General features: G+C 50.2%; 1 protein-coding gene across 1 annotated transcript in view; it reads left to right on the forward strand.

The window, feature by feature from the left end:
* The window catches only part of LGR6 (leucine rich repeat containing G protein-coupled receptor 6), a 125,758-nt gene extending 102,010 nt beyond the window's left edge, over positions 1-23,748 (forward strand). The window contains exons 7-18 of the mRNA XM_077157405.1: positions 1,467-1,535; positions 2,950-3,021; positions 3,265-3,336; positions 5,178-5,246; positions 6,509-6,580; positions 7,803-7,868; positions 8,947-9,018; positions 9,465-9,536; positions 11,155-11,280; positions 12,283-12,443; positions 16,106-16,186; positions 18,464-23,748. Coding sequence (XP_077013520.1) covers positions 1,467-1,535; positions 2,950-3,021; positions 3,265-3,336; positions 5,178-5,246; positions 6,509-6,580; positions 7,803-7,868; positions 8,947-9,018; positions 9,465-9,536; positions 11,155-11,280; positions 12,283-12,443; positions 16,106-16,186; positions 18,464-19,719 — 2,188 coding nt within the window. The 3' untranslated portion in view covers positions 19,720-23,748. The remainder of the gene's footprint in view (positions 1-1,466; positions 1,536-2,949; positions 3,022-3,264; positions 3,337-5,177; positions 5,247-6,508; positions 6,581-7,802; positions 7,869-8,946; positions 9,019-9,464; positions 9,537-11,154; positions 11,281-12,282; positions 12,444-16,105; positions 16,187-18,463) is intronic.

A 23,748-nucleotide genomic window follows, 5' to 3' on the forward strand; every position in this document is an offset into this window, starting at 1 on the left:
ATGGTATTTACTCACAAACCTGCCAAGTCACTCTATAATTAAAGGGCCTCCACGTGGTCCCCCTGTCCTGGCATTGGGCAGTGTCCTCTCATGAAAGTTGGTGGGAAAGGGGTGGCTTTAAGAGGCTGAGAAGATGGGTTGGGGTCATCCCAGGAGGCTTAAAAAGGACACTTGCCAAAGCCTGGGGCCATTCACCCAGCAACAGTAATCTACAGGCACCAAGGCCAGCTCTCCCAATTAGGAGCATTTCCTCATGGGGTTAACTCAATGGCTACTGCCTGCAACACAAGCCAACTTAAAAATGTTTTAAGTTGAAATATCTCCTGAGGTCTCTTGTAGAGGTGGTAGAGAGGAATTCCCATCACAGAACTCTCTAACTGTCCTCTGTAGCTCTTACCATCTGTTTCCTACTCTCTCTTTATTGTGTCCCTTTATTGTCTCACTTGGTCTTTTTTTTGATGGTCTCCTCTGCCTTGGGGGAGCTTATGTTTTTCCATAAGCAGTTCTAAATCTTTTCTAATGAAAATCAAATTCACCCTCTGGCCTCCTCCATTTCTCCTTCTTCCCTTTACCCTGGTCAGCACCAAGGAGGACACAAACACAGAAGGCCCCTTGAGAAGGTCAAAGGAGAGAAACCGTGATCACTTAGGAGTCAATGTTTTGTCCCTGTTGCCTAGAGAATGCCACGATGAGCATCCTCATGCGGATATCTTAACACACAGGTGTGAGCTTCCTGTAGAATAAATTCCTGGACTTGGAATGGCTTGGCGAGAATCTTTTAATTTCAAAAGATATCGTCAAATTGCTTCTAAAAAGTTATACATGTTTAAATTCCTACTAATAATTTATTAGAACGCTTGTTCCCCCATATGCTCGTCAACTTGGGCCACTAAAACAACCTTCATTATTTCTGATCATACATCTGATCATACATTTACAACGTTCATCATCAGAAAAATTGGGAAATACAGAAAAGGTAAGAGAAAATAAAGATCAACTGTCATGTCAACACCCAAAGATAAGAAACACTGTTTTTTGTTTGTTTGTTTGTTTGTTTAATAGAAGACACCTAAGGAGCTTTCTGGAATCCCTAGTGCTGATGACAGGATGTTAAAGATCCCCCCATCTCCCCCACCCCCATCCTCAGCTACTGATTCTCCAAAGGCTTGAGGTTTTGTCCTCAGCTAGCAGGGACTATCGTGAGGGAGTCAGCTCCAGGTATCCACACCCCTGAAGCACCTCCTCAAGACAGTGCTGCTGCCAGAAAGACACCGAGCCTGAGGGTCTGTGGAGTGGGAATGGAGTACGAGCATTCCAAAAATGCATTTCCAGACATTGGCAGCTGGATCCAACAGATTGGAAAATCTATCTCTCCGGCCAACACCGGAGCCAAGTTTCCATTTCTTGGGGACCCTGACCTGTGCTATTAAGCCTCCCTTTTAATGACGGCTCTGCTTCCATTCCAGAGACCTGAATTATAACGAGCTACAGGAGTTCCCCATGGCCATCCGGACCCTGGGCAGGCTGCAGGAACTGTAAGTGCCTCTGTTAGTTTCTATGGGTGTCCTTTTCTCCCAAGGGGCAGGGATGGAAGACAGCCCTGAGCCTTCCCCCTTCACCTCACCTCCCGAGGTCCTTGTAAAAGCCATAGCTGCGTGCCCTCCCCCACCCCCAGGGAAGACCTAAGTAGTCACAGGCCTCATTAGCTTGGCTTCGAGAATGTCCAAGGGGTGTCTCATCGGCAGAAATGGCTCTGGGAAACCGCTGCCCCAAAGATACATGGTACAAACCACATCCTCTTAGGGTGGGCCTGCCACTGCCTCCTGCCTTGGTTAGGGCGTGCCCAGAGAAGAATGAGGAGGAACTGGGGGCTTCTTTATGGGTCGTTCTTCAGTGCCGTGTCCTGGGGGGGAAATCAGGACTGGGCTCTGGTTCCCCATAGCCACTGTTTATTATTTTATTTTAGCATTCACTAAGCACCCACTGGGCCCAGCACTGCAGTTGGTGCTAAACACAAATAATGAGTAAGGCAGACATGAGCCCCAGCCTCAAGAATCCTTTAGGCTTGTCAAGGGGACAAAGTAACATATGAAACCAGGGAACAGGACAAAGCAGTAGAAAATTCTAATCCCAAATTGTGTAGTATTAGCTAAAATGATTGTGGGAGTCACAATAACAGAAAGAGCGCTGTGGACTAATGCATCCTGAGATTAGCCTTAAGGGATGATGCGGTTTAGAGGGTAGTGATGGGGGTGGTGGAGGACGCTCATTTCAGACCAAAGAACCGTGTAGGGAAAGACCCTAATGGGGAGTTGAGCCAGCAGAGGGATGACAACAGGAGGGAGCCCTGCCTTACTTGGTGGGGGGGGGGATGGGGGAAGTCTCTTGGGAAACAGGAAATCTATTGAATAGCTAGCATGGGGCTCGATGGAGGGGCTTGAAGCTTTATGAACAGAGTTCCAAACTTTCAGGCGGAACAGTATCTTTATAGCTCAAACTACTGCCTAAGGCCTGTAATGCCAAGCGCATGCCCCCTTCCTCCACCTTGTTCAGAGTTTGAAAGAGTGAATGGCCAGATGTATGTAGCAGTTAAGGTGCAACTGGGCCAGCTGGAAGGGACGGTCTGGATGAGAAACTATTAGATGTCCCCTATTGCCAATGAACTGCTAAGGTCTGATTTTAGCTCTGAGCTGGCATTGAAAACAGGGTGAGATCTGATCAACTGAGAGGGCATAGAGGAAGCAGAGTGTGCAAAGGCACAGGGACAGGAAATAATAAGGCATTAGGGAGAGACAGCAGAGAGCTAAGTTAGGGCAGGCAAGAAGACACATGGAGCCAATGTGTCTGCGTGCACACACATGATTTATATGTCCCGGAACCCCACTGAACTTCATCTCTGTCCTTCTGCACTTCTTTCCGAATCTGTACTGACTCCTGGGTATCTTCCAGGGGGTTCCATAACAACAACATAAAGGCTATCCCAGAAAAGGCCTTCATGGGGAACCCTCTGCTGCAGACGATGTGAGTACTTACTTCTCTGTTCTCTTGGTGGTGATTGGTGTTTGAGGGAGCATGACAGGGTTTGGGGAGTCAGGAAGGACCTTTCTAGAAAGCACTGGGGAGGCAGGAGTATGGGAGGGGCTGCTTTTCCCAGTGTGCTATTTCCTGGGTCTCCACTGGTAGGAAGAGAAAGCAGAGGTCTGCCTTGGTCCCAGCTGGAAGAGCTAGATAACTGAGTTAGGTGTTTGGGTCTTTTTCTTCCAGCCACTTTTATGACAACCCAATCCAGTCTGTGGGAAGGTCAGCGTTCCAGTACCTGCCTAAACTGCACACTCTGTAAGTTAGTACCTGAAGGCTGCCACAGCCTGACCTTTCCTTTCCCTCACTGAGCTTTGCTCAGGCCTCTTTCCCAGTCTGTCTGGATTTATGGCTTCCCTCCACCTCTCTGAACTGTGGCTTCTTCCCAGACCTCAGAAGTGTGGTATGGGTTTCAGTGCCGCCATTTCAAGTGTTTCCTTCTAGGTGCTCCAAAACACCAGACACTAAAATGAAATATCAATATAATGAATGATTCAGCACTCATACTCATTTGTTAAATCCTGCCTTCTCTGATTCAACTCCTCCTTCTCCTTTGATCCGTCTCCCAATCTTTAAGGATATTTGGGCAATGACCTTTCTAACTTAATGTTGAAAAGGGGTGTCAGCTTTATGAGTAGGGGGATGCAACTGGTTGATACTACTGAAGAGACTGGTAACTTTGTTTTTCAGACCTAATATAGCCTAGGAACCACCTGGAGGTTATAGGTTTCTGAGAAATAAACTTAGTGAATAAAACTTTTATAGCATTTCTGATAGCGCCCTGGGAATTTTTAAGGTTTACAGGAATATTGTTCTTTGGGACTTGGCATAACATGGCAATTAGCAACATCTAGCTGAAGCTTGCACAAGAGTAATCTCCAGGATAGCCTCTCAGCTATTTGAAATTTCTTAGCCAATGAAACCTTATTTTGTTACAATTCTTTCCCCCCTTTTGATCAGGATAGCATTGTTGACCCCACAGTGCTGGGGCCAAGCTCATCCCTGGGAGTCATGTCCCATGTTACCTGGGAGACTTATAACCCTGGATGTCATGTCTCACTTAGGAGAGAGGGTAATGATTTTACTTGCAGAGTTGGGTTTAGAGAAAGAGAGAGACTACATCTGAGCAACCAAAGAGGTTCCCTGGAAGTAACTCTTAGGCATAATTATAGATAGGCTTAGCTTCTCTGTTACAGATCTAAGTTTCATAAGAGCAAGACTCAAGATCAAGGACTTGGTCTATTAACTTGTCTTCCATTCTTTTAACTCTCAACTCAAGTACCACCTCTTCAAAAAAAACTTCTATGGATTACCGTCAGCATACTGTGACATCAAAGTAACATAAATAACATCTTTAAAGCACATAATTCACTTTCACCTTGATTTTCACATTTAATTGTAATTCTAACCATATGAGGTAAGTGTTAATTTAGTCTGTTTCACAGATGAAATATGAGGCTTTCAGGTCATTCTGGGACATGAACCCAGGAACCTTGAATTCAGATTCTGGGCCCAATTCAATGCCTGTTTTGCTGTGCTCCTGTTGTGTACAGGCCCAGTGTTGGGTCTACATCTCATTGAGATAAAAGATGGTGGGGAGGGGAAAGCCATCAGTCCAAGGCAGTTTAAAAGAATCATTGGAAAGTCCTAGAAGATGACAATTTAGAGGGGTCTTATCTCAGCCTCTCATAAGCAAATCCGTGCAGTCAAGGACTTTTCTAGAAACATCTGAACTGTTGCTTTTATTTTTTTTTTTTGCATGGGCAGACACTGGGAATTGAACCTGAACTGTTGCTTTTTAAACAGAGGAAATGTCCATGCTCCTTGGCTGTGTTTTTTGCATGCTGGGGCCTGAATGCTGAGTTGCTTGGCTATGTCTCGGGTAAGGTGGGCTGAGCTAACTTAAGAAAGTTATTAAGTGGACTCTGCTAATTAAGGCCCAGCCTCTACCAGGGCCTGCATGGCTGGAGTGCTTTGAGGGAGCTTGAGGGAAAGGATGACATTTACCCAAAAGGTGGTGGGAGAATACTGAGGGTTGTGAGTCTGGATGTTGAGGTGCTCTGATCCCACCCCTTGGAGCTTATTATCTCTGTTTCCAGATCCCTGAACGGTGCCACTGACATCCAGGAGTTCCCAGATCTCAAGGGCACCACCAGCCTGGAGGTCCTGTGAGTGGATACCCTCCCCTGCTACCCATTTATCTCCCCAGATTTTCCCCCAGGAGCTCCTCTGCCTTCCCCTCACCCTATAGGCTGTCCAGATTTTTTTTTTTTTTTTTTTTTTTTTGCTTCCCCCTTGCCTGGCCAGCCCCTTGCCTGGCTAGCCTCAGCCTGGCCTAGAGGTCACCTGGCTCAGCCCCAGCAGCCCATGGCCATCTCCCAATGTGACATTGCCTACAGGCAAGGCCAGGGTTGGCAGGTGGGATGCGGGTGGGGAGGCCAGTCTTCCTGTCCTTACTGTGCTTGCATTTTTCAGGCATGACTTCTGAGTTCCTAACCCCAAGCCATGGGTGAACTGAGGATATGGGTCAGCGGGGAGGAGGGATGTGAAAACCCATCTTCTTTGCCTTTCTGAAGCTTAATTCCAACAAAGGCTTTTTGGTCTTTCCTATTTTATCCTGCAAAGTGGTAGGTAGGGTGGGGTGAGGGGTGGAGAAGGGGTGATAGGGCATAGTAGACACTCAATACATTTTAAGGAAATGTGTGAAACAATCAAACAAGCTCCCAGGGTGAGTGTTAACTGTCCTGCCCCAAGCCATACAGCTCATTCATGGCATGGCTGGGACTGGAACTCTCCTCTGTGCCTCTATTGTCTTTCCTCTAGATTCACCGGCATCTGGAAAATTTTCCATGAGGGAAGTAATGGTTTCCTAAGGATGACCTTGGCCTTGGGTCTTTCCTGGGACACTCTGTCCCTAAGTCTGCCCCCTCAACCCTCTCCACCCCAGCCCCTGGCCCTTTTCTTCTTTCCCATCCCTTCTCCATCCTCCTAGGCACTGAGAGCGAACTCTGGTTTGACTAGGTCTTTGCTTCTTCTGTCTACATGTTACCCGTGGCTGACCTTCTGTCCCAAGGCTCCATTCTGCAGAGAAGTTTGTAGTCACTGTCTTACAATCCCCATGTTGCTGAAGGCCAGTAACAGTCATGGATGGGCAGGCAGGGAGTGTCTGCCAGGAGAGCCCCTGGGCCGAGTCCCTCTCTCCACTCCCCACCCCCAGCCTCCTGCGTCCCAGGAGAGCCTGATGCTCAGATGCCAGGACCTGCTCCTTTCTCTCCCGGCAGCCCCACCCCCTTTGCTGTGTCTCCCACCACTTCTCTCTTTTGTCAGCTCTGTCCTCCCATGTCAGTATCAGGCCCAGAACTGGAGACGGGCGGCTGGGGAATGGCAGGGCCTGGGCGTGGTGCCAGCTCCATCTCTGTTCTGCCCGCAGGACCCTGACCCGCGCAGGCATCCGGCTTCTCCCACCAGGGATGTGCCAACAGCTGCCCAGGCTCCGAGTCCTGTGAGTGGCTCCCAAGCATTCTCCAGTCCTGGCATGGTGCCTCTCCCCACCCCCACCCCCAGGGCTGGCAAAGGTCTCTCCTGCTTCTGTCCCACTTGTTCGCATCTCTGCCCAGAGAGTGGGGCAGCTTAGGCGCCTGCTGAGAACCTGCCTGAGAGGGACTTGATCTGTCCTCTCTGGTTCAGGATAAAAAGACAGTGGTCTTTGGAGCTCGGTTTGATGCTCAGTTCTGCCATTTACTAGCTGCATGAGTTTGGACTTACCCTTTCATCTCTCTGAGCTTCAATTTCTTCACTTGTAAAATGCAAGTAAATGTGTGAGGGTTGGAAATAATGTGTGTACAGCACCTAGCACATAGTGCTAGCACAGAGTAGGTGCTCAAAAAATGGTCGTTATTACTCTAGTTTATCTGAAAAAATTAATCCCTTTTGCAACCACGGTTGCCGAACTTAAGTAGCCTATGAAGTCAAGGGGAGTTTTTCTCTCTCCCTGGACTTCAACTTGAATCTGAGGCTCCTCACCAGAGTCTGTGGCTGCACAGCCTGGGAAGGGGTAGCCTGACATGGAAAGAGTGCACCTGGATTTCTGGAGACCTGGGTTCCAAACCAAGATTTGCAACCAACTGGCTGTGCGTCTTTAGGCAGGTCCTGACCTCTCTCTGGATCTCAGGTTTAATGGAGGGGTTGCACCAGATGATCACTGAGCCACCCTCTCCCCCCAGCTCGGATCATTTTTGCCAACTCTGTGAATGATGATTATGGGTGTTTTTTACCTTGGCTGGCACCGATCAGCTTTCTTGTTGGTAACTGGCTGTGTTCACTGTTGGCAGTCTCAGTGCTCCTGCACCCCGCTCTCTGCCTCTTGCCTTGTCTTTACACCCTTCCTATTTCTTGATCCTCACCCCCAGGGCCCAACCCGGGTCCCTCAGACTTTCACGTGGATGAGGCAGCCCTCCAGGAAAAATGCCAAGTGAGGCTCCATCCAGCCCTGCAGTGAGGAGTGGGGCTTAACAGGGGGAAAGGAAGAGAGTCTGATTGAGGAAACTGGTGCCCTGGTGTGAGATGTGTCAACAGCCACGTCCCTGTGGGGCCATCACAACCCTCTGCTGCTTGATGAGGAAGACAGAGGCACCTGCCCCAGCCAGAGCTGCTTTTCCCATGCCCTTCCCCCGCCTCACATAGCCACCACTTCACCCCAGTCCTGGTCTTTCTCACTTCTCCAGGGAACTGTCTCATAATCAAATCGAGGAGCTTCCCAGCCTGCACAGGTGTCAGAAGTTGGAGGAAATGTGAGTCTGGGGGGTAGAAGCAAAGCATGAAAAGCCAGAGACTGAATAGCTCTGAGGGGTGGGGGTCAGTAAGGGCCAAAGCATGTTCTGAGTTTTCTCTGTTCACTGAGGTTGTGGAGCCCAGGGGTTAGGGTTGGGAGCTTGGCAGAGGACTGGATAAGGCCCCTGTAACGCACCAGAGGCAAGCACTCGAAAAGAGTCTTGTTGGCTCACTAGGGGTCAGCAGCAACACAGCAATACAGAAGTGATCTGGACCCATGGAGCACAGGCCGGGGTGTGTGTGTGGAGGGGTGACTCTGTTGGTGGGAGGACAGCTGGGCTGGACAAATGAGGGCTCTGGAGGGGCTGGAAAAGCCCTGCATTTTGGAGCATGCCCTCTCATTTTGCACATCCCCATGAGCACAGTCGTACGTGTGTGTACAAGCACTCACAGACGTGCACATCCAGACATGGAAGAACAAACCTGGGATTTCCATTTCACAAGGAATGCAACTACTTACAAAGCCCTCTGAGCTCTGTTTCTCCTAGCTGGGCCTCCCAAGCCTCCCAGGATACCCCCCTACTTCTGCACAGAGCAGTGCCTTTTTGGCCAGGCCAGGGTAGAGGCGTGAGGGTTTGTCCTGTTTGCCTAGATACCAAAGACAGGAGGGTCTCGACAGCACTGAGGCCTAGTGTCCATCTCCCACCCAGACGATCAGCCTCCCCAGCTCTGGTTCCCACTGTGGCCGTCACTAAGGTCCAGGGCGGTGCTCTGCTGCTGGGCCAGCTCTGGGGGACTGGGCGGTGGGACGAGGGCATTGGCTGGGCCGGGAGCCAGGCCCGGTGGGAACACTGGAAGCCGACTCCCTTTTGGGCCACAGGGATGGTTTTGTGGTTTTGTCTCCTGACCCACTTACCCAAGGCAACCGGATCCCCCCATGCTCCCTTTAATTCTGGTGACTTCCGCGGGCTGGGCCCTTTCTTCCCATGCCAGGAGAAGTGGGGGGCTCTCCCTTCTTCCTCCCAGCATGCAGGGGAGCGTGGAGTGGAGCCAGGGTCTGAGCCTGCCTGCTCATCGCAGCCTCTTTTGCTGCCCTAGTGGCCTCCAACACAACCGCATCTTGGAAATTGGAGCTGACACCTTCGGGCAGCTGAGCTCCCTGCGAGCCCTGTGAGTATCCTGCTACCCAGGGCTGGTGCCTGGAGGAGGCCAGCTGCAGAAGAGCCACTGTGCCCCTATCCAGGCACGCCTGTGCCCTAACCGCACATGTACACATATAAGCATTTGTAGCATGCACATGGCCTCCCTGTGCCTCATCCCCTCTCCGGCATCCATGAGGAGAGGTGGCTCCTGATCCGGATGGCTTCTCAGGCCACTTCTCAGAGGGCCATGAGTCTTTAGAGCCAAGCTGCCAATGTCCCTCTTTCTGAAGCCACAGCGCTTGGGGGCCAGGCAGCAGGAATCTTCCCCTAAAGCTTGAGGCGCTGCTTTTGGGGGCAGGTCAGAACGGGTGCCGGGGCAGGGGGGGATAAAAGATAGCCCAGAATGGGAGCAATGAGTCACAAGTCTCTCCTCCACATACCACTGTCCCTTCCCTGCTCCCTGTCTGCACGCAGGGACCTGAGCTGGAATGCCATTGGGTCCATCCACCCTGAGGCCTTCGCGACCCTGCGCTCCCTGGTCAAGCTGTAAGTACCCGCCACACTCTCCCCTGGAATGCTTAAACCAGTCAGAAATCATGCACTGGCCAATGGGAGGGGAGGAGGGAGCAGAAGGGCCCACCCCAAATTTTGACTACACATCCTTGGGAGATGGGCTCCAACCTAATCGATCATTCTGACAGTCCGTTTGACAGACCGTGGGGCCAAATAAACAGACAGTCCGCCTCCTGCGAGGTCTGGGACATCATCTGCTAATGTTCTGCAACATTTTGGCAGCCTCAGCCCTCCCCATGCCCTCCCTGCCCTGGCCCTCCCCACCTAAGCTTCTACATGCGCAGAGTGGGCTTGGAACCCCTTCACGATCGGGGAGGGTATGGCAGATATGGAAGCCAGGGTCTCAGATCCTTCGGGGATCCCCTGTTTGAAGCATTTTGGGACATCCGTCTAGGGTGCATGGATTTACATAGGATGCAAACAAGGAGCATTTAGTGCTGGCCACACCGTTGTTGTGTCAGTGCTGGAGAGCCTCCTTCAGGGCTGACACACCCTGTGGTGCAGGTTACTCACTGCACAAGGGCTCCCGTACAAGGGAGAGCCGACATCCCCCTGCCTGCTAGCCAAGCCATACATCTTAAAGGTGCACCCCTTTTCTAATTAACACAAAGACCCTTTTTGGATTAGCTTCGTCCCTGGCCTTACAGATCATCCGCCCTTATCCCTCACCTCACAGATGAGGCCTCCTAGCACGGCAGGGAGAAGCTTCCCCCAAAGCCGAGGGCTAGAACTGGTGCCCCCAGGTGACACACATGCCTCCGCGGACTATAGTGCTCTGGGTTCTGGGCCATAGCTCTGCAAAGCTCACACCTTCTCTTCCCTCTCCTCTTTGCTCTACTGTTGCCAGCTAGGTAGGATAGATATTTTTATCCCTTCAAAAGATGAGAACATTGAAACTTGGACAGATTTGTGACTCCCTTTGGTTGCATATTGAATTGGTGACAACGCCAGGTTTCCTGTCTTCCAATCCAGGGCTGTTTCCATGACGCACAGTCTGTGGTTGTAGTGTTTGGTTTGGAGCCCTGGCTTCTTCTAATGTGTCTTTGGTAAAGGACCATGTGTGTCCTCACCTCTGGCTACAAAGCAGGCACTACAAAATGGAATGGATGACCAAATGGATCCCTGCGTGTAGCCAGATGACCAGATCTGTCAAATCCCCGCCTCTGGCCTCTTATATCATCAGAAAAGTGGGAGGAAAAGCAAGGAGAGAGAGCAAGCCAATGCAAGCAAGTCCCCTAGAGAGGTGGGGAGGGGACCTGGATGGGACTCAGGCCTGGGCACAGGAGCTGTGATTGGGGGACTCTGTTACCTAAGAACTGGAATGACTTGGTATTAAGTTATAGCAGTCCCTGGTGTCTAATTGGCATGCAACATTTGTTAAATGACTAATGATTTCTGGATGGTGCCTTAAGCAACTCTTGACCACCCTCCTCCGCCAGAATTTAATGTTCTCTTTTCTATATGCTTACCTTCTGTCCTTTGCTCCTCTCCTCTTGCTTCTATCCCAGGCACACTGGCCACACCCCCAGCACAGCCCCGCCCCCTCAGCAATTCCATGACTGCCAATAACCCTGATCATCCACTGTCGTAGGGACCTGACAGACAACCAGCTGACTACTCTGCCCCTGGCCGGGCTTGGGGGCCTGGTGCATCTGAAGCTCAGAGGGAACCTGGCTTTATCTCAGGCTTTCTCCAAGGACAGTTTTCCAAAACTGAGGTAAGGGTCTGGCTGTTCCCACTCTTCTACCCAGGTAGGTTTGACCCAGGGCTGCTGGAGAAACCATAGAGAGACAGGGAGAAAGCCATGGGACCTCACTCCAAGGAAAGGCATTGGCCCAGCAGCTGAGGGTTTGCCCAAAACTGAGTGGGAAGCCCAACCAGGGTCTGGGACATGCCTCCCCTTCCTCCTCATCTCCCTCGTAGCATTTTTCCCTGTCTTGGAGTACCAGTCCTGGGGGATACTGAGACCTCTTGTGAGGACCAAAGTAAAATGATGAGAGAGTCTTCTGGACCTCCTTGCTGCTCATCCAGTTCCAAGCACCCAGCCTGCCCATCCTCACTCAGGCAGCATCTGGGCCCTTGGAATCAGGACAGAACCCAGGCCACTGATGAGTGGAAAACATACTGTAAAGCCAGTCCCCGATGCTAATGACATCCAGGCCTCCTACATGCAGCAACAGCAGCACAGCCTGTGTGGCCCAAGATTTGTCGGCTGCAGACTAATGAGATGCTTGGAGGCATCTGCCTCACCCTCAGAGGACACCAAAACCAGCTCTGATGTTCCTGGGGTGGGGTGGGATGCAGGGTGTGGGTCTCGCTGACGGCAAGAGTAAAATTACTAGGAGGATCTCTGTCTAAAAAAAAAACAAACATTGCTGGCTGGAAGTGGGGAGCAGAGCACCCCCTCTAGTCCTAAGTTGCTCCCCACTCTGAACCTGCTGAGGGGACTCCTTAAACAATGTGCAGAAAATTGACTTCCCCATCTAAGCTCTCAAGATGAACGAGGAGCCCTTCAGAGGCAGGAGCCAGGCTGCAAGATCCTTGCAAGGAAAGCCCAGGAGGCTGCCTGCCCAGGAACCAATGTACTTTGGGGTTGAAGGGCAGATGCTGAGTGCTGGGTCCCTGGGCACTTAACTCAGCCTCTTAACTCAGACTAAGGGTTTAGGCCCCAAACATTTCTAAGGCGGCTCATCTCCTTCCCTCTTCCCCTCTGCCCCAGGGTCCTGGAGGTGCCCTATGCCTACCAGTGCTGTGCCTACGGTGTCTGCGCCAGCTTCTTCAAGGCCTCTGGACAGTGGGAGGCCGAGGACTTTCACCTCGATGAGGAGGAGGCTCCAAAGAGGCCCCTGGGTCTCCTTGCCCGACAAGCAGAGAACCACTGTGAGTGACCATGGGCTCTGGGCTGGGTGGGGCAGGAGGGCACTGTGGAGAGGAAGTTAGGGAGAGGGGCTGGAGCAGGGAGGGAAGCCTGAGGGAGGGAATGCCCTGTGACCTGGGAGGAATCCACCTCTGCACCTAGTCTCTCCAAGCGGCAGGAGAAGCCACAACAAGGTCTCCTCCTTATACCTGAGACACTTGGGGAAAAAATAAAGGTGGTGACAAAGATGACAATAATGTTTCAATACTTGGTGAGCCCTTTGCTGCTCACAGGGTGCCTCGCATGCACCGTCTCACTTCACACCCCGGCGGGCCCCCAAGGCTCACGTTTCTTCTGCATCGGGCCTCTTCACCTGGCCATGCGGGCTTCCACCCTTCAACCCCAGGGCTTTCTCAGGGAAGACAGGCCTGTCTTTAATTAACCTGAGCCAAGTAGGAATTGGTTAAATCAGTTGAATTAAATCTTCTAGAAGGAAAAAAAATCCCTTGGACCCCAAAGCAATCCATAGGGCATATCGCTGCCCTGGCCTGCAGACATTGCAGTCTGCAACTGAGACCTCAGCGGTCCTGAGGGACAGGAGGGCCTGGCCAAGGAGGGCCATCATGCTGCATCTCTCTGTTTCTGGAAGAACCTGGGTGGAAGGAAAGTTTGGGAGCAGCGGCCAGGGGATTCCGAGGGATCCTGGTGTCTGAGACAAAGGGCAGAGGAAAATGCTTCCATCTGCCTCTGTCCCCTGTTACAGAACACAGAATTAGGAGGGAGAAATGTAGGGTTCCTGCTTTTTTTTTCTTCTAATCTCCACCTCCCTCTCCCCAGTATCTCAAAGGAGAAGCCAAACAGAAAAATCAAATCTAAACCTGTAAGGAAAACATCTCATGTAAGCGTAGACAGACTTGGGTTCTAAACCCAGCCACACTGTGCACCGGCTGGGTTGTCTTGGACAAGCGGCGCAAACTTCAGCAGCCTCAGGTTCCTTCTCTGTAAAATGAGGAAGATATTCCGTATCTCACAGGCTACTGGGAGGATTAAAAGATTCCATAAATGGCAAAGAATGTTTACTACTACCGCCACTCCGAGGCTATGACTGCTATTGAGAACTGGGTGCTTTGTGGTGTACGCGTCTAGGGAGATAGAGAGAGTGCAGTGGGTAGCCCAGGACATAGCTCCTGATGGCTAAGTCTTGGGCAGGCTATCTGGGGGCCCCTGGGAGCCTCCCTCCCAGTGTACCACAGTGTCTCCCCAGGGAGTGTTTGGGAACCTGCAAGAAGAGGAGTCCAGCAGCCAGGCTGGCTCAGGGCCTGCGGACGGCTGTCCCCGGGGAACGTTCCCGGATGTCTGCTGTACACTCCCTCAGGGGGCTGGAAGGAGGAACGGAAACTTTCCTTCCTCAAGGTGAAACTTTCCACCGGGCTTAGGTCTCGGAGAACCACAGGGCGTCAGGATTGTGGGCTGCCTGCCGCCTGTAACGGGAGCTAGGGCAGGGCCCCCCACTTCCTGTGGGAGCTAATGAACCTCAAGAAGGAAAGCCAGGAGCTGCTGCTCCAGCCAGATTCGATTTCCTCCTTGTTTGAAGAGAGGTTACCTAACACCTTGGCTGTGACTTTCCCAGCCTCAGAGTCCATGGTTTCACCCCTTGCATTTCATTCATGCGTTTTGATTTCAAAGGATTGCTGAGCTCCCTTTTGGAGAGCACTGGCAGGCAGGGAATGAAAGGTGGAGGGGGAGGAAGTGCCAGGAGTCTGTTGGGCACACCTTGGCCTCCTACCCACCCTGATGGTGTCTGGCCAGAGGCAGGAGACTCTCTGCCTCCTGGGAAAACTCCCAGCCCTGGTGGAAAGGAAGGACCCGCACAGGAAACAGACCCTGTGAGCCAAAGGTGGGGACGAGGGCAGCACACAGCCACCTATTCATTACCTGCGCGCTGGGAGAAGAGCCCGCAGGTCACTGTCTGTCAAACTGGAATAACGTGCTGGCGCCTTCTAAAGAGAAATAATTCCTTTAGACCACTTAGGTCTTTATACACCTTTCCCAGACTTGTGGGTCAGGAAACACTGACTTGAGAAACTCAAGTCTTATTCTTAAAAAAAAGCCTTTCAATTCTGAACTATTACTGCAAAAGAAGGTTTTGCCTTTATAAAGAGAAAATGTCTTAGATGATCATTTCGATCATTTCGAGAAGATGTTCATAGCCTCCCTGGAGGTCCCAGGGCCTCGCTTAATAAACACTGCAATAGTGAAGAAGGGGAAAAAAAAATCTCATTTGATTCAGATGTGCAACAAGATTTCTTTAACCACGGATTTACCTTTCCAACCCCATTTTTTCAGACTAACATGCTCACGGTGCCTGCTTTCACATTGGGAACCCTCTGCCTCAGTATCTCCAGTGACAAATTATGTCCAGCTTATACAGCCATAAAGTTTTCCTTATTTGTTACTCCCCGATCCTTAGACCAAATAATCAGTCTCTCACCCAGGAAAGCATAATGGTTAAACATCTGGGCTCTGTAATCAGACAATCCTGGGTTGAATTTTGCTCTGCTGCTCACTGACCGTGAGACCCAGGGCAAGCTGCTAAAGTGGGGTGAGCCTCAGCTTCCTCATCTTTCAAACTAGGATGGCAGTGGCACCTGCCTCATGCAGCTGTGAGGGTTAATGAGCCTGTGAAGATGAAGCCTTCCTGGGTGCCATGCCTGGCGTCGAGTGAAAGCTCAGGGAATGTTGGCCCTGATCACTAAGTAAATCTGTCATTTGAGTTGGCCCATGGCCTCATGGTGATTTGTTTACTGATTCGTCTCCATAAGCAACCTGAGGATGGGGCCATGGCACACTCGTCCTTGAATCCCACTGCCTGGCCCACTGTGGGCACTTCAGTTGGCACCCACGGACCTCCTGTCTTCCCGGTACAGGCGGAACGTTATTTGTTGGGCAACTCTCATTGTAGGAACTTGCTCTTGTTAGTAAGAACTAAAACTTCTCTCTTTGAATTGTTATCTGCCTCCTTTTGCAATCCATCCATTGATCCTGGTTCTACCATCAGTGACCATTTGGCCTGCTATGCCTAACAGGACTTCAGCTCTCTGAGGACAGCTATTGTATAGCTACTGTATATCCACTTACTCTTCTAGCCTTCTTCTAGTTAAACACCCCTCAGCCCCTCGCATTTAGTTTCTCACATAAATGATTTCTGCTCCCTTGCCATCCCTGGTGCACCTCCTCTGAGCACATTCCCAGCTCACTGATGTCCTTTCTAATGTGTAGTGTTCACGACTGGATATGGGATTATGGTTACAGCACAGTCAGGGTGGAAAACCACGTGATTACTAGCTCCCATTATTAAGGCAGCCTCCACCCTAAGTCCAAGCAGCAGTGACAACTGAGGACCACTGGAGAGGACACAAGAGCATGCTAAGAGAAAAAGCAAGATTCAAGTGAACCATTTGCTGTAAAGAGCTAAAAGTGCAGAGAATCCACATGTGGATAATCAGAAGCTGATCAAATATTTACACTTAAGGACAGAAATGGACGTGTGGGGATGCTGGAATGAGTAGTTTTAAGTGGAGTTAGTTGGGGGAGACGTCTTAAAGGAGAGGATGTTTAGAGAAAGGTAGGGCACGACTGACACCAAGACCCAGCACTCCAAGTCACTCTGTTTTCTCCCCTCCAGATGACCTGGACCTGGAGGAGCTCCAGCTAGAGATAGAAGATTCAAAGCCACACCCCAGTGTCCAGTGTAGCCCTATTCCAGGTGAGACAGGTGCCTGAGTGTGGGGATGGGGCTGGGGAAGGGGCACCCAACCACGTGGACGAGATGCTGGCTCAGCCCTGCATGTCTGTAACTGTTTCAGGCATTTGCTTTGCTTGGGACCAACCTGCTGGGGGAGGGCATCCCCCTCTTACAAGTCCTGTGAACCCAGGAGTCTTCCCTTAGGGGGGCGCTTGGGGAGAGTGGACAGCCTCAAAGCAAATTTTGTGAGTCAGCCAATTAGAGGTTATCAGCCAGGAGAAAACTAATGCTTCGACCTCATTGCTCAGGGTAGAAAGTGGGGCTGCTTCTGAGCACTCCCTCGGTCTCAGATCCACAGCACAGGATCCCAGCGCCAGGTGGGACCCTGAAGGGTTGCCTTCCCCATCCCTCTCTGCTCTTTCCCATGAGGATTGCAGTCTCTCTTTCTTAAAACTCTCCAGAGTGGAAAAAAACCACAGAATCCTGGGTAACCCTTTACAGTACTGTTGAACTCATAGTTGGGGAGGCCTCCTTTAGAATCTCTCTTAAATCCATCTTACTGTAAAGACAGAAAGAAAACCCTTCTCCTTGAGGCAAGTCAACCTAAGATGTCCTGAATGAAGAAAGTCCCTTCCCTTGGGTATAAAATACTGATTAGGTCACCTCAGAAGGCAACAGCACACTACTTAGGCTGGGACAGGAATGGTTCAGGTTTGAACGCAGTCTACAGTTTTACTCTGCAATTTCAACCCACCTCTGTTTTCCATCTTTACGTGGCTCAGGTCCCTTGGCCTCCTCCCCTTAACCTTCCTAAAGTCCGAAGAGGGCTTGCTGGACCCTGCCCACCACTGTGCTCTGCACTTGGGGACAAAGCACGCCCTCTAGTGCCAGCCCTGGGTTACAGCACTAGCTCAACCTGGGAGGAAGTAGGTGGTATTTTTTTTTTTTCTGACTTGGAAACCTACAGGTTTCACACTGGCCCAGAAATTTCACCTCTGAAAACCAAGGTAAAACAGGAGGTGCCAGAAGACAAATTCCAATTTGAACTGGCTTTTAAAATAGCTCCTATAAATGGTCAAACAAATTATGGTGCATCCATATGGTAGAGTATTTGTTACACAGCCACTGAAACATTTTTTTGAGGAATAGAAGGGTATGGGAAAATGTTCATAATAAAATTTTAACTTCAAAAAGAGAATAAGAAACCAGATATAGTAGAATCTCAATTTAGTATATATATGTGTGTGTGTGTGTGTGTGTGTGTGTGTGTGTAGGTATATGTATGTATGTATGTATGCATGTATTTTTTTAAAAAATAGAAGGAAACATACCAAAATAATCAGTTCTCCCTGAGAGGTGAGGGCATAGCAAGTTTAAATTTTCCATGTTACATTTTCCAAATTTTCTGCCATTACCATTTTTATTTGATAATTAGAAAAATATATATATTTAAAGAATAGCTTCCACAAAAGCCTCTCAAATCCCCAAACTACTTAGCAATACACTGAACAGGATTCTGAAGTCAAGTGAAATTTTAAAATAATATGTCCAAAGTTAGAAGGTGATGTAAGAACAGACCTTGGGGAGAGAGATGAAGGGCACGAGGGTCTTACTCATCCGGTGTGTAGCCAGGTTGGAAAACCCCCGAAGTCTTCTGTATTTCGGTTTTCTTGGTAGGCCTTACCTCTCAAATACTGATCGACTCCCACGAATCTTAAATGTGGTCCACCTCCGGCTCACAGAGCGAGGGACAGCCTGCCGGGCGCCACACCCGGTCAGGACTCATCCGTGCGCAGTCGAGGGGCCCTGAGACAGGGAGGAGCAGGCCTCGGGCTGCAGAGTGGTCACACCTTGGGGAGCACCTTATACTTCTGTGTCTCTACACCAGCCATACCCCCAAATCTGATGTCCTTTCCATTCCTTTATGCCAGCCTGTCCCTTCCTTTCTTCCAAATGCTGCTGATTTGGAAGGACTGTTTAACAGTTCCTCAATGCACTGTCTTAATTTGTGCTGTGTTATTTATTTATATGCATTTCTCTTTTCTGTGTGTATTGGGAGGAAAGTTAATATTCATCCCATTGGCAGTTCCTTGGAAGGAGAGCTGAGTCTAGCCCACCGCGCCTCCCCCTCCAAAATCCCATCTTGGGAGCACTGTGAGGACAGAACCCTCGCTTCATCCCTGCACACTGGGACTTCTCTTAGTGCAGAGGCTGCATCAGCCTCCCTGGCCTTGTCTCCGTGACCCCGAGCAGCCTGGCCTCTGGCCAGGGAGTAATGTCTGATCCTCTGTCCCACAGGCCCCTTCAAGCCCTGTGAGCACCTCTTTGAGAGCTGGGGCATCCGCCTGGCTGTGTGGGCCATCGTGCTGCTCTCCGTGCTCTGTAACGGGCTGGTGCTGCTGACCGTGTTTGCCGGTGGGCCCGGCTCCCTGCCCCCAGTCAAGTTTGTGGTAGGTGCGATTGCCGGCGCCAACACCTTGACTGGCATTTCCTGTGGCCTCCTGGCCTCGGTCGACGCCCTGACCTTTGGTCAGTTCGCCCAGTATGGAGCCCGTTGGGAGATGGGGCTGGGCTGCCGTGCCACGGGCTTCCTGGCCGTGCTTGGGTCAGAGGCCTCCGTGCTGCTGCTCACCTTGGCCGCCGTGCAGTGCAGTGTCTCCGTGTCCTGCGTCCGGGCCTACGGGAAGGCCCCGTCCCTGGGCAGCGTTCAAGCAGGGGCACTGGGCTGCCTAATGCTGGCAGGGCTGGCTGCAGCCTTGCCCCTCGCCTCTGTGGGAGAATATGGGGCCTCCCCTCTCTGTCTGCCCTACGCCCCACCGGAGGGCCAGCCAGCGGCCCTGGGCTTTGCTGTGGCCCTGGTGATGATGAACTCCTTCTGCTTCCTGGTAGTAGCTGGTGCCTACATCAAACTCTACTGTGACCTGCCACGGGGCGACTTTGAGGCTGTGTGGGACTGCACCATGGTGAGGCACGTGGCCTGGCTCATCTTTGCCGATGGGCTCCTCTACTGTCCAGTGGCCTTCCTCAGCTTTGCCTCCATGCTGGGCCTCTTCCCTGTTACCCCTGAGGCCGTCAAGTCTGTCCTGCTTGTGGTGCTGCCCCTGCCTGCCTGTCTCAACCCACTGCTCTACCTGCTTTTCAACCCCCACTTCCGGGATGACCTGCGGCGGCTCTGGCCCCACACAGGAGCCCCGGGGCCCCTGGCCTACACTGCTGCCCGTGAGCTGGAGAAGAGCTCCTGCGATTCTACCCAGGCCCTGGTGGCCTTCTCTGATGTGGATCTCATTCTGGAAGCCTCTGAGGCTGGACGGCCCCCTGGGCTGGAGACCTATGGCTTCCCCTCGGTGACTCTCATCCCCTGTCAGCAGCCAGGGGGGCCTAGGCTGGAGGGCAGCCATTTTGTAGAGCCAGAGGGGACCCGTTTTGGGAAACCTCCACCTTCTATTGATGGAGAACTGCTGCTGAAGTCAGAGGGAGCCACAACAGTAGGCGGGGGCTTGCCGGTGGGAGGAGGCTTCCGGCCCTCTGGCTCGGCCTTTGCCTCACACTTATAAAAGTCCCTCCTCATTCTTCTCTTCCCGTCTCTTCCCTTTCCTCTCTGCCCACTCCATGAACGATGGCTGCTTGTAAATAAATACAACCCGAAGTCACCAGTGTGATCTGTAGCAGGATACACCAACACATGGCTCCATAGGTCTCCTACCAATGAATGCTTCTTGGTCTGGTTCCCCCTTGGCCTTCCCCAGCTTTACCTCCATGCTGGGCCTTTCCTAGTCACCCCTAAAGCTGTAGACCCAGGCCTGGATGTTTGTCTGCTTAAGGGAAGTGAGAGAAGTAAAAGACAGTGAAGGGTGGGGGAGGCTGGGCAAGTCCAGGATCAGGGCACAATGACAGAGACCTCACAGAGAAAGGCAATTAGAGGACTTCCAAGGGCATTTGGACACCTCCCCTGTGATGTACGGATAGGATGCAAAGTGTCTTCTGTGTCCCATTTTGAGATATGCCATGCAAAGGACGCCCTACTGAAATAAGTTTTGGAAAATATTGAATATTATGGCTCTTTCTTAGAGATTTATAATGCATATTGTATTATTGTAGTAAAGGCCCTGAGAACTGCAGCAGTAAAACCTGTTGAACTTTAACTCAGTCCCCCAAATTATTCAACAACAGATTACTTTGTTTGTTTTTTGGTTTTTATGGCATACCTATCAACATCTCACAGAAACTTGCACTGCTTTCTCCAAGAGGGCTTATCTCCTACTACCTTGTGCTACCTAATAACATCACGAGATGCCACCAATCCTTGAAAGCTCCAATCCTAGGATCTTAACATGATGTGAACCAGGGGCAACTAGTGATTCCATCAATCAGAAGAGACTCTCCACACTCTACCCTCCCACCCTGGGAAGGATGGGGAAGTGCCTGCTATGGTGTATCCATTGTCAGCCCCCTATGATGTGGCAGGGAGAACAGGATTCCTGTGTGTGCATCCACTCTTTCACCAAGCCCAAGCACCAATGGAGCATCTGCCTTCAGCAAGAGGGAAGTTCCTAGATCCTGGCGAGGTGCATACAAGGAAGTCTGTCTGGGTTCCCTCTGACTCTGAGTTGCCTACTTATAGTTCTCTTTCATATGTCCCCTGTCACCTCCTGCTGCAAGCCTGGTCCTCCCTTCTCATCACAGGTGCTGCCTTCTCTGTGGGACGGGGGCCTTAGCCCAGCAAAGAGGAGGGAAATTTGTATTGTAGGTATTGAATCGTAAGATACATCATAGATATTTGGGATTCCCTGGGTGCCCCAAATAGGCCATTGACCACTCATGACCTTTTGTCTTTATGGTTTACCAAGTGTTTCCTCAGAGTACCACCCTGCTCTCCCCTCCTGCTCTCCTGCCCCTCATGCACACACAAATTCAATCTCAGGATGAGGAAGAGAGAGCTGAAACATATTTGCAGACATAAAAGAAGATTCTTACAGACATAAAATGAGAACCCAAGGCTCAGAAAAAGACAAGACTTGTTCCATGTCACACCAAGATCAACAACATCAAGAGGACAAGGGTCTGGAACCGAATCCTATTGTGGACCTCAACCAGGCCCTCCTCTAATGATTCCATTAGAATGTCTCCTAATTTTATACCTTGCAGCTTCTCTTCTAGCACAGGGTCAAACTCAGTAGGCATTCACTAAATGATGGATTTATGTAATAATTGGTTATTTGAGAACTTCTGGTCTCCCAATCTCCCCAGGGCTAACTAAGAGCTCTTGATGGAAAGATTTCTCTCTACTTGGTATATTGAACATGGGTGTCTCTTTCCAGGGAAATTACTTCTCTGAGATGCCCCAGGGATGAGAAAGTTGATGTGATATTTGAGCCCTTGACTTCCAGGAATTGCTGGAGACATTTACCCCAGAGCCTTCCTCAATCTACCTGCTATTGGTGTTCCCCATGGGGTGAGAGAGCCAGTTTTGAGGTGGAGCTAAGCAACCATATGTTGGAAGTTTAGCAGCTGCGGGAATTGTTCCCTATAAATTGGCCTCTTCCATGTAAAGAAGGCTAATGCTTTTCAGCTGTAGGTACCCCTGTCACCTTTTCTTCTGAAAATCTGTGCTTCTGCTGAGGCTGGACCTTCTGAGCAGAGGAAAAGGGTTGGGGAAGAGAGTGCAGATATTTGTCATGAGCTATTCTCATTATTCTAAAAGTCCAGTCAAAGTTGTCCATTTACCCCAAACAAGGGTATGCAGGACAGTTTCATGGTTTCAAGCAAGTCAGTATGTTACTCCTTTAGTTATCTCCATTATGGTCAGTAGTTCCGATTGATGATCATTTATGTCTTTGGTTAAACACAACATCAAAAAACAAGTTATTAAATGCTTGTAATGCATTTTGTTTGGTTGACAAAGTCTTCCAAACCGTGTCCATAGGGAAGAATCAACCCAAGGGGGCCATGGTGGTGGAAATGTGGGGAACTGTTGACGTGGTACATTTTGCCAAGAGCTCTGTGTGCTGTGCCTTGGCCAACAGGGCCAGCCACTAACTTCTCTCAGACTGCCTTGTGGGAAAAGAAAATTCCAGTAGTGGAACCATGGCTTTTAAGCAACTCTGTAGGTACCAAGAGGAAAAATCCTTTACACAGTGCTGAGATTCGAAGTGCATGAATTAACAGAACCTATAGCTGGGTCTTCTCCTTGCCTTTCTCTCCCCATTTCTAACTTTATTCTCGTTTCCCTTTTTAGGAATATTAAAAGGTTAAGGATTGAGGGAGGGGAAGGAGGAGGAGCTGAACAATAGTCAGTAGGTCTAAGTAAGAAAGGATGGTGGGAGGTAGCTAGATCCTTTGATTTTTTTTCTGACACCATTTTCTCTAATTACCTTTCCTCTGATTTAGCAAGGTCTCCCACCCACCACCCACCACCCCTTGCACCATTTCTGGTTTCCAATCTTATGCCTTCTCCAGCTGTGTGAAGTACAAGAATTGTCAAGATGTAAATATTTGGACTTTTTGTATAATAAAGCACCAGTGAAGTACCATGTGTGTCCCTCAGCTCCTTTCTGTTGCCTCTGGTGGTGGAGCTGTGGGGTGTGGCCTGAGGTGGGGCTGTTTGAAAGCTGAGCAATGGAGAGCATGGAGAGTTTTCCTCAACATGTCCTCTGGGTTCTGAAACATCTGGGGCACAGACCAGGAGGTTCAGGATTGACGTTTAGAGGCATCAGAATCAATTCCACTCACTCACATCTATTTAAGGGCCCATTGTGAACTTGGCATTTCATTAGACATAGAGAATATGCTAAAAAGAAAGAAAGAAAAAAAAAAAAAGAAGTAGGCAGGTAGGGTTTTCATTGTTCTGATCTTGGGCATCTTCTTAGAGTGAAACCTGTTCCTGGAGTTTCTTGATACTGTTAACCCCAGAGAATTAGCCCGTTTTTCCTCTCCTTGGGTGAACTTCCTCAATCATTCTCTGCCTTGGGAGTCTTCTCCCCCAAGCCTGGCTTCAGAGTAAAATGGTGTCTCCAGGACCACCAGGTGGGTTCCTTCTCAAGGTAAGGGGAAGAGATTGAGCTCAAGAAAAAACCAGTCACGGGGATGAGATACTAGCCCCAGAACCATATCCGGGCTTTACTAACCTAGCCCCTGACTTCTTTCTGAGAGGACAAATGAGCTCCTGTCCTCCACTCTTTTCTTGAAGAGAAGGTATTTCCTCAGCTGCTTCTTGCTCAACTCAGGCTGTGAGAACCAGCACAGTGGCTAACTCAAGTAGATGAGTATTTCTTGAGAAGATACATGTAGAGCATTAAGAGAGGCTGAATCTCAGCAACCCAAGACCAAAAAAGCAGTGGGGCTGGACCTACTGGGGCCTGAAACCAGAGGGCTGTTTGGGTTAGAGTCAGCTCTCAGAATTCTAGCCAGTGGGAGTCTGTGGTTACCCACTCTGGTGCTCATCATTAGCAGTTGGTTCAAAGATTCTCTGTAGGCCCATTCTCATATCTATCTGCTTCTCAACCACAACCAACAGCTCCTTCCCTACCCCCTTTTATTTAAAAATCTTCTTTCTTAAATTTAATTTTTAAATATGTAATACATCT

The sequence above is a fragment of the Tamandua tetradactyla genome, chromosome 4 (assembly GCF_023851605.1).
Source record: "Tamandua tetradactyla isolate mTamTet1 chromosome 4, mTamTet1.pri, whole genome shotgun sequence".
NCBI classification, from domain to species: domain Eukaryota; kingdom Metazoa; phylum Chordata; class Mammalia; order Pilosa; family Myrmecophagidae; genus Tamandua; species Tamandua tetradactyla.